The sequence below is a fragment of the Schistosoma haematobium genome, chromosome 4 (genome assembly GCF_000699445.3).
Source record: "Schistosoma haematobium chromosome 4, whole genome shotgun sequence".
NCBI classification, from domain to species: domain Eukaryota; kingdom Metazoa; phylum Platyhelminthes; class Trematoda; order Strigeidida; family Schistosomatidae; genus Schistosoma; species Schistosoma haematobium.
In genome coordinates this window covers 872618-887276 of record NC_067199.1, presented here as the reverse complement: position 1 = coordinate 887276, position 14659 = coordinate 872618, and the positions used below count along the sequence as shown (strand labels likewise).

Below are 14659 nucleotides of genomic sequence, written 5' to 3'. Positions count from 1 at the left end.
CTTCATCGCTTTTAATTAGAATTTCTACTAAACCAAATGACAGTTATATTTTCAGTTATATTGGTCGAAATTTTTGAAGTGATAATCTATGTATTGGACTATTTAACAAGTTCATTAGTGACTCGCTAATAACACAGAATGAGGAACTTGTCATCTCTGAAATGAATGGAAGTTGACAAATAGGAACTACTGAATTTCGACTCAATAACTTAAAAGAGTTCTGTTAATCCTGTGTTTAATTCACTGATTGATCATTGCTGTTCAGTGATGAGGAATATTATAGTTGAATTTCTTAATTCTCAGAAGCTCACTTTTTATTTAAAACGACCTAGCTGGGGATTAATCAAAGTCATTTGAAATTGTATACACTATTTTGTAGTCTGACAGAAACTTTACTTGACCTAAACTTCGTGCTACTTAATACTTGTCAAAAAGGTATACTTATACTCTTGAAGGAGTTGATGCTGCTTGTGAAATTCGAACCCTCGTCACTTAGTTGCAGAATTTTAGATTTCATTATTGAGCTATTCAAAATCCGACCTCCTGTTAAACTGAGTTCAAATACAAAAATACGCATTAACTTATACTATTGTGTTTTATATCATAATTTGTGGTCGAATACCATTAGCAACACAATTCTGTGGGAGAGAACAAACCAAATTCCAGATGAAGAAGAAATTAGGAAAAGATAGTGGAAATGGATAGGACATACATTACGCAAATCGTCAAACTGCATCACGAGGCAAGCCCTAACTTGGAATCCTGAAGGGAAGTGGAAAAGAGGAAGGCCAAAGAACACATTACGTCGGGAAATAGAATCAGATATGAAAAGAACAAATAACAACTGGAAAGGATTGCCCAGGACAGAATTGGATGGAGAATGCTGGTGGGTGGCCTATACTCCTCTACGAGGAGTAACCAGAGTAAGTAAGTAACTTTAGACAGTTTATGATTGATACAAAAAGAAATCCTGAAAACGATGGAATGCAATCGTTTTTCTCACAGAATCTTGTTATTCTTTCTTTAGTATTCAATTGTATAATATTAACTGTATAGAATCATTCTACTAACTTTAATAAATATATAAGTAGTATATTATTCTAAAGAGAAAGAAATGAATGAAACAACTTACTATTTTAGTCATTTGACTTAATATATTACAATCTTTCATATTTAATATTCTCATTGTCTGATCAATATGATGATGTTCTAGTATAGATCCTTTATAACCATAAACAGCACCAAGTGGAGAATGAATAAGTGTCTAATAATAAATAACAATAAAGTAGTATGATTTATTCATTGAAATATGATTTACAAATTAAGAAAGTGATTTGTCAAAGAAAATCTGAACTTACTTCATACAATACTGATAGGTTCTGGATTCGAATCTCACCAGGTGGGATCATGCAAGAGTACTACTGAGGAGTCTCATACTAGGACGAAATCATCGTACAGTGATTCTAGGTTTTCCAATAATGGTCTAGCTTCAATTGACTCATGAACTCAACTATTAAAATTACTATAATATTCACAAAACCCTCTCTGATCCTGTATATATATTAGTCAATTCAATTGTTCCTATAGAGATCGTTTCATTAAATGTATAATCTGGAAAGTCTTAAATGAAAGTTGAGAACATCATCCGATTTAACCAACCAAAGGAAACTAAGATATCATGCGGACACAAATATTCTGTTGAGTATTCTATATGGTTGACGTATACTTCTTTAGTGAATATGAGCCAACAAAGACAAGTCAGATTTCAGTCCTCGATATTAACTATAAGCTATCTGAAATCTATCATAATGATGATATAGATAGTATACTCATTAAACAAACTGATGAGCATCTGAACTCAGTAGCTCAGTGTATTAAACGATAAGAGTTTCAGGAGTAAGGAGTTGAGTTCGAGCCCCAGTATAAATATCTATGTTAAAATCCAGAAAAAAATCAGCTAATAGGTACTAAATAACCTGGAACGTAGATCTTGAACTCCATTGCTGATAACAGTTCTTCTGTTCTATATAAACTTAAGACAATTTTAATAGTTGAATTCATAAGTCAATTGAAGTTAGACCACTATGGAAAACTTGAGAGCAATGAACGTCTGTTTCGTCCTATTGTAGAACTCTTCAGCAGTGCGCACGCACGATTTAATGCTTCCAAGTTTCCCATCGTAGTCTAGCTTCAATCGATTCATGATCTGAACTATAAAAATTACTATAATATCCACAAAAACTCCTTCTGATATTGAAAGTAAAGACAAGATGTTGTTGTTGATGCTGATGATGATGTACATAATTGTCAGGATTAATTTAACTTCAGGTAAGAATAATGAGGCATCCATGTAACACCCATCTTACTCTTGAATAGTTCAGTTCTGTTTTTCTAGATATATGGGAAAATATTCTTTCTTAGAAACAGTTTCCCATTTACAAATTTTAATAAAAATTATAGTATTAGAGGAAAAAATTGGCGAGACTATAATTTATGGATAAACCAATCCGGTATAAGATAACTAGTCTTTTAATTTGGCGCGAAATTCATTTTGAGTCGGCTTCCGGAGAACTTCAACGGAGCCTCCAGAGACCCAAAAGGAGCCGAAGGGTCCTAGCGAATCACAGTATGATGGAACGTTCGAGAATTCCAGCGTGGCGTGCTACTATTGGTCGGTAGCATAATATGACGTTAACGGATTGGCTGAAATATGATGTTGATTTAACAGACGCCAACATCTATAAATACCCTTGATTTTCTGTACAAAAATGAACCTTGGGATAAAGTATTTTCTCTCATACTTGTGTCTTTTCTCTGGTGTTCAAGTCGCTGTGTAGTTCTAGACTGCGGGTTACCGGAATAGCTTAGGAAACTAATGTAGCGTTCAATCCACACGACTTATCAATTCATTCATCCATTTGACTAAATAGAGTTTTGGCAATATAGCTGATGTCAGTTCGTGATGAATATCTGCCCCCCCCAAATCTAACTTCTATCTTTAATCATCAACTGTAAGTCTTAATTCTAATTCTTCACATTGGTTTCTAACCATCATTTGGTCATAGTTACTAGGTGAACACTTTCAAGGTTAGCTTAGCGTTGCTCTGGATTGGAAGAAGAATAACCTGAAAGAAAATCAATGAATTCATAATGTTCTATTACAATCATTGTTCTTGTTTTATTTAATTATTCATTTAAGGAAGAATAATAATAATCTGATCTATTATTCCTATAAGAAAATGTTATGCCAGGAATTCTCCGTTAGTTCATGTCCACAATATCATACTGGTAGTTCTTGTGAAAAGTGATGATCTATGAAATGCCAACTAAGTTAATATAGTTGAAAGGTTAATTAGTGATAGTTTACATTGTATTATTAAATGATTGTTTGAATAGATGAATCAAATGAAATGAATTTTATTGTGTGTTCAAACAAGAAGTGAGACGATTAATTTAGTTTCTATAAACTTCTACTAACTAATGTATTTCTAGGGAGTAATATTTCTTTCGAATGAATTAAACAAAGCATAAAATAGAAATCCTGACATAAGAAGCAAAGATGGATGGTGGCTAGCAATGGAATCCATGATGTGCGTTTCGTCCTACTTGCAACTCGTCAGCTGGATCCATCTGCATCTCAGAGTTGATGTTCACTCTGGGATTCAAACTCAGTATTGCTTGCTGCAAACTTCATCGCGTCATTCACTTAACTAATAATTCCTGATGATCTCTTGCTTGTGCATTGAGATGAAGTTTAAATTCCTTTGGTATTGTTTACTTGAATCTTCTCATTGATGTTTAGCACTGCAATTGATTAGTCTCATATTAGCATATCTGCACTCTGTGTGTATTACATCGATATTGCTTTCATTCACAAGCATTATATGCATAGATGGATGGTGGTTAGTAGTGAAATCCATGATGTGCGTTTCGTCCTATTTGTGACTCTTCAGTTGGATGTATCTTCATCTCAGAGTTGATGTTCACTTTTAGACTCGAACCCAGTACCGTTCATTTGAAACACTTAACTATTGAATCCGGATAGGTACATCCAACTGACCATTCGCAAATAAGATGAAACATGCATCCTTGATTCCACTACTAGCCACTATTCATCTTTGCTTAGAATGCTTGTCAATGAAAGCCTATATCAAAGCAATCCATATTAGTATACACATATACTCATAAGAGATTCATCAACTATTTACTTGATAATTATTATTAAATCCTCGATGATCAATATCATGACATAATGCTCCTATAAATAATGCTAATTGTTCCATTTCATCTAAATATTGATGAATTAATGTTCTTTCAATAGTTAATATTATATAAGCCATATGTCCAACTGTAAATGCATGTGTCCAATTATGATATGTTGGTTGACGATAATTATTCTTTATTGTTAATATAAAACATGCTAATTTAGATTGACATATATTCCATTGTTTTATAAAACCAAGATTATTAAACATAATCATGATAGCCTATAGAAACAAAATCAGAAGAAAAACAAACAAACAATTACATCAAAATGAGTTTTGTGGAAATTTTTTTAGAAATTTCACTGGTTGAAATCATGAGTCGATTGAAGCTAGACAACCATGGAAAACCTGGAGGCACTGGACGGACGTTTCATCCCAGTATGGAACTTCTCAGCAGTGAGCATTCGCGATCCCGCACCCCGTGAGATTCGAACCAAGGACCTAACAACTAGACCACTGAGCCGACATCCAATGGTGTCCCACACTAAGACGGAACGGCCGTCCAGTGCTTCCAGGTTTTCCATGGTGTTCTAGCTTCCACTGACTCATGATTTCAACCAGTGAAACAATCATAAATCATCAGTTAAGTAATGAGGATCACATATTAAACATTGTAATGAAGCAACTAATATCATTGAATAGTATAATGGAACATATGGAACTTAAAACAACTGTCTACAAGCCAATATCAAAGTCAGAGTATTCAATACGAACGTCAGAACAGTTCTAATGTACAGAGTTGAAACTTGAAGAATTACTACTACAACCATCATTAAGAAAGTACAAGTATTTCTAAATAGTTGTATACACAAAATACTCATCATCCAACATTGACCGGATACCATCAGCAACAGCCTACTGTGAGAGAGAACAAACCAGCTTCTAGCTGAGTAGGAAATTAGGAAAAAGACGTTGGAAGTGAATAGGACATAAATTGTGGAAATCACTAAACTGCATCACGAGGCAAGCTTCAACTTGAAATCGTGAAGGGAAACGAAAAAGTGAAAGATCAAAGAACATATTACGTCGGGAAATAGGAGCAGGTATGAAAAGTATGAATAGGAACTGGAAGAAGCTCGAAAGGACTGGTTGAGACAGAGTTTGATGGAGAGTGTTGGTGGGCGGCCTATGCTCCTCTACGAGGAGTAACAGGCGTAAGTAAGTAGGTAAAATGCTAAATTAAGATTGAGTATTTCATGAAATCAGTTTTACTGGATGAATCTAAACAATACATTAATGATAACATTTTGATTAATACAATCAATTCTGTTTTTTTTTCATTGACTTCTCATTAGCTATACTTTTGAAGGGATTACAGGTACACTTAATCTGAGAACGGAACAAATACTCTGTCACACAATAACCAATAAGCTAGCTATTCTGACGCGTTCCAGCCTCATTAACGATATAGAGGGAAGTTCAAGTTTGGGAAAGGGAATTATATTGCCAGAAGCACGAGCAATAAAAGCAGGCGCAAATCAAACGTATATATACAACATAAAATTGTACTTAGGAAGTGTTACAAAGTAGCATATTAAATGATACAACGAACCAATAGCATTTTAGTGTCGGAGAAACATATGTACTACTTAATGCAACAAGGACATTTTAGGAAATACTTACTTACGCCTGTTACTCCTCGTGGAGGAGCATAGGCCGCCAGTCTTAAGCCTGGGTAAAGGAGAAGGGTTGGGCATGGGGTTAGCGACCCCATCCCGTAGAAAACTAACTCTCTAAAAAACGCTAACCAGGAAAAATAATTCAAACCATTTAAACTCTACCCTAGGAGTTAGAAGGTTTTCATTTAGAAGAGTTATGACACCTCATGGTGAAAGCCGAGTTCCTTCGGAGGTCACAAGGACGATGCCACTTCTAACAACCAGATCAACAATTTTTATAGGTACGTGGAACATCCGAACAATGTGGGAGATCGGGAAGATCAGTCAAATAGCAACAGAAATGAGGAGATAAAAATTGGCAGTACTGGGAATCAGTGAAACCCATTGGACCATTTTAAGAATAGGGGTGAGTGAAAAGTTTCTAAGTTGAACCTTCTAATTATTTTTTTTTGTTGCCTTGTGATAATTTCGAAGTAATGAACCAAGTAATCCTGTCAATTATTTATTGTTTCTTGGGAAACATAATCAGCGTAGATTAACTTCCTTATGAAAGGAGTGGTTACTTGAATTAATTATTCTAGTTAGCATATTTTTAGCGAGTTGGTTTTCTACGGGTTGATGTCGCTAACCCCATGCACAACCCTTCTCATTTTTCCGGGCTTTGGACTGTCAGTAGCCCCAGAGGGACTCCAGGCGGAGTTTAATAATAATAGTTATAATAATATTGATTATTAATTAGATAGAGGGAAATAATCAATATTGGACTTACTACAGTAGAATCCCTTTCATTAACACTTCTTGAAAGAAAAGATATTTCATTGAAATTTGGATGTATTTGAGTTAAACTATGAATTTTATGATCAATCAATTGAGCAATTTCATTATCTGAGATCTGGTATAACAAAGAAAAATGTATTATCAAAATAGAAATATGTGAATTCATATGTACATGTATATATTACAACCATTGAAGTAACTACTTCTATGTATCAGGTGTTCACCTTTCTATGCTAATGAGGTATGGCAACTTGGATCGATGTATATATGTGCCTGACCCTACGTTGTAACTGACTGACTGACTGAATTATAGGGATTTCGTTCCGTTACTACCATTCACTGTACATGATTCCTTTCAGTCTAATGTACTTTAAACAACTCATTTTGTTAAGATATCAAGTCAGTGTGTTGTTAAGGTAGATTTCTATGATATTAGAAATACTGACTATATAGCAATGACTTGTATTATGACTAAGGTGGAGAGACTTAGGGTTTTCTCATGTAATCAATCCTTACATTTTAACATATTATTGAAGCTTATACCATTGGTTGCTGGATCATCTTCCTTGTCCATATTAATTCGGATGAGAGAGTCTAAGTATAAGTTATTTGGTAAATTACAAGCAGTAAGTTCAATCGAGGTTGAACATTAGAGTCTAATGATTGTCAATAAAAGTTGAACTGTGCTTTCAATTAGAGTATAGTGTCAATTGTCATGTTAAGCCTATATACCTTATTCCAGCTTCTGGACAAGCCAATTTATCCATTCTTCTTGAGTTATATTTTGATCTTATTCATTACTCACTTATCAGTCTTGTCTGTTTTTATATGAGCGCATATGTGTGTACATCTAATCATACTCATCATATATCTGTAGTATATTTATATGAGTGACTAGAAATATTGATGAAGTTGGCTCTCCACTGTTCGTCCTATCATATCGCTTTGCTCTCTCTTCGTTTCATTCGCTGCGATTATCTAATCGTCTGTTTCAATCAACGAGTGTACAAAATATACGTATTCAAACATTTATTCTTTTATTTGACTTATTTCATTTCGTTATTCACTAATGCGAATTAAGTCGAGGATAGCCAGGATGTATATACTTTGACAACCATCATTCATATGATCTAACTGGAGTCAGATCCCGGGCCATTAAAATGATGAATCCGTCAACAACATCATCTGATCTAATTGACATCAAAATGAAGGACCCCACTAAAATAGTTTAGTGCTTTAGAATAACCTGTCACCAATTTTATCTACGACTAATAACAGAAGTGTGTCATTATAAGTCTGTTATGCGTGAAAATATTCTAGAATAATGAAGGGATCTATTTGAATCTAAATTTTAGCTGAAAGTATGCAAACTTACTAAGTGTTATAATAGATTTCTATGTGATATTCTTCATTTCATACTGTCAATACTTTATCATGTAATAATACATATATTTTATCTTTCATTCATCAATCCTTTTAAGAGATCATTCTAAACTAGTTGACAAATGGATAATACACTGTTTCTATTCTGACTTTCTATCATGAAATCCTGATTGATTCCAAGGCATGAAACATTGAGAGAATAAAATTTTTCATTCATCAAATACAAATGAAAACTATCTAGCTTCAATTCACTTGCTGTTGTTTACTTGAAGTTCTGATTGATGTGTTAGAACTGTAATTGATCAATCTGGAATTAGCATATGTGCATACTGTGCGGATTGCATCGATATTGCTTTAATTCACAAGCACTCTAAGCAAAGATGGATGATCAGTCGGTCAGTCAGCTACAACGTAGGACCAGGCACATATATGCATCGGTCCAACTTGCCACACCCAACTAGCACAACTAGATGAACACCGGGTTCATAGAAGTAGTTAAATCAAGGGTGTAATATAAAAAAAATAAAGATTGCATATAAGGACATAGTACGGGAAGAAAGAATTAGTTCGTAGAAAGAAAGATATGAAGCAATTTTAATCTCTTAGTTTAAGGAAAGATAGAGAGTGTATGCACCGACACCATTGTGATCGATTCTGAGCCATGTCACCAAGAATCTCCAACCATTGGTTACGATAGTCACGCCGACCACAACCAAGTAGTCTGCATCTACCAACATAGCTCAGACTAGAAGTTAGTAACTTCAAGAACTGATGCCACGTTTTGGTTTGGCCGCCCCTAACTTTCTTCCAACCATCCCGAACACCGGTTAGCATTGCACGTCGTGGTAATCGGTGTTCAGGCATACGTAACACGTGGCCCAAACATCTCAGTCGATGGAGATTCACAGTCTCATCAACTGATTTACCATCATTTCCTAATACCCTGCGTCTAACCTCACTATTACTTACCTAGTGATCCCAGCAGATACGAGAAATGTTTATAAGGCATCTGTTGTCAAATACAAGTAGCTTACGAGTAACTTCAACTCTTAATGGTCATGCTTCGCAGCCGTTAAGTAGAACGGAATGAACTTCCGCGCAGTATACTAGTCCTTTTATTGATAGACGGATATCTCGCCTTCGCCATAGATGACGTAAGTTGGCAAAAGCCAAGCGAGCTTTTCGAATCCGTGCTGAGATTTCGTCAGACACCAACTCATTAGGTCTGATCAGACTTCCAAGATAAGTGAAGTTGTCAACGCGTTCGACTACTTCACTCCCTATCCTTAGTTCAGGTGTTAACGCAGACCAGTCCTGAAGCAACAACTTGCATTTAGAGGGAGAGAAACGCATTCCAAACATTCTGGAATTGTTGCTTAGTGCTACCAAAAGACTCTGCATTTTATCAGCGTCTTCACCAAACAGGACTATGTCATCTGCGTATTCTAAGTCGATAAGTGGACCTCATTGTAGGAGATCAGTGCCCGAGAATTCAGTCGACGAGAACGTTGGATGGATGGTGGCTAACAGTGGAGTCCAGGACGCACGTTTTATCCTGCGTGAAACGCGTCAGTTGGGTGCACATGCATCTCAGAGTTGATGTTCACTCCAGAACTCAATAGTTAAGTGAATAACGTGATGGTGTTTCAATCAAACGATACTGGGTTCGAGCCTCGGAATGAACATCAACTCTAAGGTGCAGGTGCATTCAGCTGACGAGTCCCAAATAGGACAAAACGCGCATCCTGAATTCCACTATCCATCTTTGCTTGTCTAACTTCAGCTTATTCAAATGATCGACAATAAAAATCATGGAAATAATAAAGTTGAAATCTCAGTAAACACATTAGTGAGAAATAAATATATATATATGAACATTTTAATAAGAAATATATATATATATATATATATATATATATATATATATATATATATATATATATATATATATATATATATATATATATATATATAGTTCTTACTTTCATATGATAGGCAACCAGTTCAGAGTTTATTTCATTTCTGTTTCGCATTATGTGTAGTTCATTGTTTAAGTAAACCTAAAAAATATTGTAATTGAACCAAATCAATATCTGATGAGCAACAACAAAGTAATGATTAATTAACACAGTAGTGAACAACTATGGGAAATATCATAGAAGTTCTGATAAAGATCCATGAATCATGGATCTCATTCATATAGGATTTGAAACAGATATCATCAACGGTATCAAATATTTGTAGCACAATATGATTGATCAACTCAAATTATAAACATGAGTAACTGAATTGTCAGTAAGACATTTCTCAAGGGAATAGATAGTTTACAATTGATTGATCACTGGGTGGTGATCAATGTGTTATGTGTCAGGTCCTTAGTGCAGATTGAATCCTATCAGACAGTTGCAGTGTGGCCACTGGTCTAGGTGACTTGACATTCCGTGCACTATGTTGAGATAAGATGGTGATTGGAGGTAGTCGACAGGAAACCCTGAACCTAGGTACTCGTCAGCAAGGTGTACCTGCAATCTTGAGGGAACTGGTGCTCCCTGACGGATTCGATCCCGTGTCACCCAGCCTCACAGTCAGAGACATTACCACTGGGCTATCTGGGCCGCGACTGACCTTCTGTAGGACTGAGATGTAATCGCAATTGATTGATCACTGGGTGGTGATCAGTGTTATGTGTGTCAGGTCTACGGTAACGGATCATATACTGATATTCTTTTCCTAATTAAAAACAAAATGTATATTAAGTGTATGTCTATTTTAAAAATAGACATTGAAAATAAATCACATTTTTTCTTTAATGGCGTCTAGACGTAATTTATTTATTTAAACACATAAACATTGGTACAAAATGGCACCAAAGAGATATGCGCCACATAAATCATTCGATTTGTGTGTGGGCTATCATACTTCCTAGGTGCCCAGACCGAAGCAGATGGTTTTCTTAGGGGACCAGACCCTGGGCCTTTGACCTAAAGGTCTGATCAACAAGGTAGTGGAGCAAGATAGGGAGATCCGATGTCATGGTAACCGGTGACCAACAATTGGTTCATACACTATTTGTTTCTTGAGGATCCTAGAGCTAATGTACAGGGTTTTCCAACTCTCCTAGATAGATCTTTCGTATCTATCAACCTGGTTAAATCGTCGAACATTCGCTTTATGTCTTCCTCTCAATTTCATAAACAACAACAACAACAACGTAATTTATTCAGTATTAAATATTTTCTACTTAGGCACATTTTTTTATTTTCTAACGATAAATAAATTCATGAAAAATGATAGATTGTTTACTTTTAGAAGAAGAAGAAGAAGAAAAAAAAACAAACAAAAACATGTATCCATTTAAGTAGAAAAAAAAGGGAATTTTCTTTCTTTTTGAAAAGATAAAATAAAGTTACATTAATTCCACATGAAGTTGTCCATTTCAATATTGGGGGGGGCGTAGGTGGTGGTGGTGGTGGAAATGGAGGGGGGGAAAAAGAAAATTAACACATATATTCTAAAGGAATTAACCATTTCCTGAGGTCATCATTGAAATAGACAACAACTTGAGAAAATGAAATAGTTAGGTCAATATTATTTCAACAATAAAATGATGTATATGCTTGTTATCAAATGATAGATTAATATCAGAAGAGGTTTTGTGGATATATTATAGTAATTATAATAGTTGAGATCATAAATCAATTAAAACTAGACCACCATGGAAAACCTGAAAGCACTGGTTAGCCATTTCATCCTATTGCTAGACTCCTCACAGCAATGCACATTCACGATCTTGTTCGTGGGATTCAAACCTAGGACCTCACACCCCTGAAGAGTTTCACCAGTGCTTCCAGATTTTCAATGGTAGTCTAACATCAATCCATTCATGATCTCAATCAGAAATGAAATCAGATGAATTCATGATATTCTGCTAGAATCTACAGAAATAAAACAATCAAAAAAACTTAAATCATTAAAGGGAATGAATTCAATTTACTTGAGGCATTATAACCATTAAGAAATCAGTAATATAATTTGATAATAAATATTTCTCATATTTAGAAAATCGTTGATCATTGTTCAATTTATGAAATTCTATTAGGGTTAGATGATTTGGATCATTATTATGAAAGAACAAATGGATCAAGTATACACTAAAATAAACAAATAAACAAAAAAAAACTTTAAAAACATCACAATTATGTAATTGACATTTGATGATGAGATTATCATTTATGGATGACCTTCGAGCAACACTAGACTGACCTTGAGTGTCACAATTGATTGATCACTGGGTGGTGATCAGTGTCATGTGTGTCAAGTTCATATTTAGTGCAGATCGAATGCTATCGACCAAGTTACAATGTGACCACCAGTCTAGGTGACTCGACAACTGTATGCACTATACATTGAGATTAGATGGCTCGGATAGCTCAGTAGTAACATCTTTGACTGTGAATTTTACGCCAAAATCCGAAACCTGTCATCTTATACAGCTGATTGGTTTGTCCATAAATCAATCATTCTTTGTTCTCGTTCTCTTTTCTTTGATAATTTTAACGGTCTGCCACCAGGCATTTCACCTTAGATACTACTTAAATTTGTTGACATCAGTAGAATATACTACAGTAAAGTATATTTTATTCAAATCATTCGTTGATCCTATACTAGTTGTTACTCTTAATAAAACATAAAAATTAATGAAGATATTGATGTTTGTATTGATTGTTGATATGAAACGTTTTTATTTGGTGGGTGAATAATTGAATGATTTACTAAGATGAATTCTGTATGAATACATGATATCGTTTGTATGAAGTAAATCTATAGAACAGGTTCTTTACTCCTTGTTGAGGAGCATCGGCCGACAATCAGCACTCTCCATCCAACCCTGTCCCAAGCAATCCTTTCCAGTTCTTCCCAGTTACTATGCATCCTTTTCATATCTGCTCCGATTCCCAACGTAGTATGTTCTTGTGCATTCCTCTTTTCCGCTTCCCTTCAGGATTCCAAATTAGGGCCTACCTCGTGTTGCAGTTTGTTGATTTCTTTAATGTGTGTCCTATCAATTTCTAACGTCTTTTCCTAAGTCCTTCCTCAGTTAATAGTTGGTTTGTTCCCGGTCAACGTACATTAGGTATCTTGAGTAGACAACTATTTATAAATACTTGTACATTTTTGATGATGGTTGTAGTAGTTGTTATCCAAGTTTCAGCTCCATACAGTAAAAATATCTTATTGAAGATTCTCATTTTGATATTGGCTTCCAAACAGTTGTTTTAAGTTACACATGTCCTTCAACTGTTGGAATGCTGCCTTTGCTTTGCCGATCCTCGTCTATGAGTCTGCATCGGATCCTCCTTTTTCACCAATGATGCTCTCAAAGAGTTACAGCTGGTCCCAAGTCCGGGTGAAGAAACAGGGTTGGGCATGTGGTCGATAATCTTATCCCATAGAAAAAAATCTTGCCAAAAGTACGCCAACCAAATTAAACAAATATTTAACGATTTCGGTATTTATTTCTCATAGTTCGCAAGTGGGGTGAAAATATAATTTGTTTTCAGTCAATATTTTGATTTACAACATAGCGTAATAATCACATCATAGCAACAGTAACATAAGTCATACAGTTGCTCACTATAACCCATTAATTATATTTCAATACTAGTCATCAATCAATCAAACTCCACCTGGAGTCCCTCCGGAGGCTACTGTCGGTCCCAAGCCCAGATAAAGGAGGAGGGTTGAGCATGAGGTTAGCGACCCCATCCCGTAGAAAACTAACTCACTAAAAAAACGCTAACCAGAAAAAAATTTATTCACCAATCAGTAAACTGAAGTATAAACTATGAATTGTAGTATTTTGACTCATAAAAATCCCTAAAGGTTTTTAGTGTGTCTTCGATTTTGAGTTATGGATCTATGCTAATAATAGTGGATTCTGGTTTCCAAAGGATTTTTGGTGAATACCAGTCTATGGTAAAGGATCCTTTCATATTTCGGACGTTTTTATTCTATGAATGTTGAATTCATTGAATATATGTATTGAATTCATCTCTTATCAATATCGTTAACAGCTTTAAATATAAGTAGTTTCGAATCCCGTGGGGCAGGATCGTGGATGAAGACTGAAGAGGAGTTCCATACTAGAGCGAAACAGCCGTCCAGTGTTCTCAGGTTTTTTACATGATAGTCTAGCTTTAATTAACCCATGAATTCAACTATTAAAATTACTATAATACCCATCATATTATATCATTAGTTCATATTGTTTAATCTTATAGCAAGTAAGTATTATTTTTGATGGAGTTTTGTTCTTTGAGCTAGATGGTTTGGTCGTGGAACATTCATCGTTCTTCTGAACGATATCATCAGCACAAATTTTACTTCTATCCGAAGTCTATGCTAATGATGTCGTCCAGAAGAACGATGAAAGTTTCACGACTAAACCATCCAGCTCAAAGAATAAAACTTCATCAAAATCATTCACCTGAGCTACAAATCTTCTCCATCATCTCAAGTAAGTGTTATCAAAATCAGAACTTACTTTAAATCAAGTTGATTAATAGATTTAATGATAGAATCTATTGAATCTATTGTCAAAGTTCTAAGATCCAT

At 35.0% G+C, this 14659-nt stretch overlaps 1 protein-coding gene across 2 annotated transcripts in view; it reads right to left on the bottom strand.

Annotated features, from left to right (window-relative positions):
- Positions 1 to 14659, bottom strand: part of PDE2A_3 (cGMP-dependent 3',5'-cyclic phosphodiesterase) — a gene marked incomplete at its 5' end in the record, with an annotated part of 21225 nt that extends 6566 nt beyond the window's left edge. For both annotated transcript variants that reach the window (XM_051219276.1, XM_051219277.1), the window contains 5 exons: positions 1133 to 1264; positions 4209 to 4487; positions 6654 to 6776; positions 12039 to 12195; positions 14589 to 14659. In XM_051219276.1, coding sequence (XP_051065924.1) covers positions 1133 to 1264; positions 4209 to 4487; positions 6654 to 6776; positions 12039 to 12195; positions 14589 to 14659 — 762 coding nt within the window. The remainder of the gene's footprint in view (positions 1 to 1132; positions 1265 to 4208; positions 4488 to 6653; positions 6777 to 12038; positions 12196 to 14588) is intronic.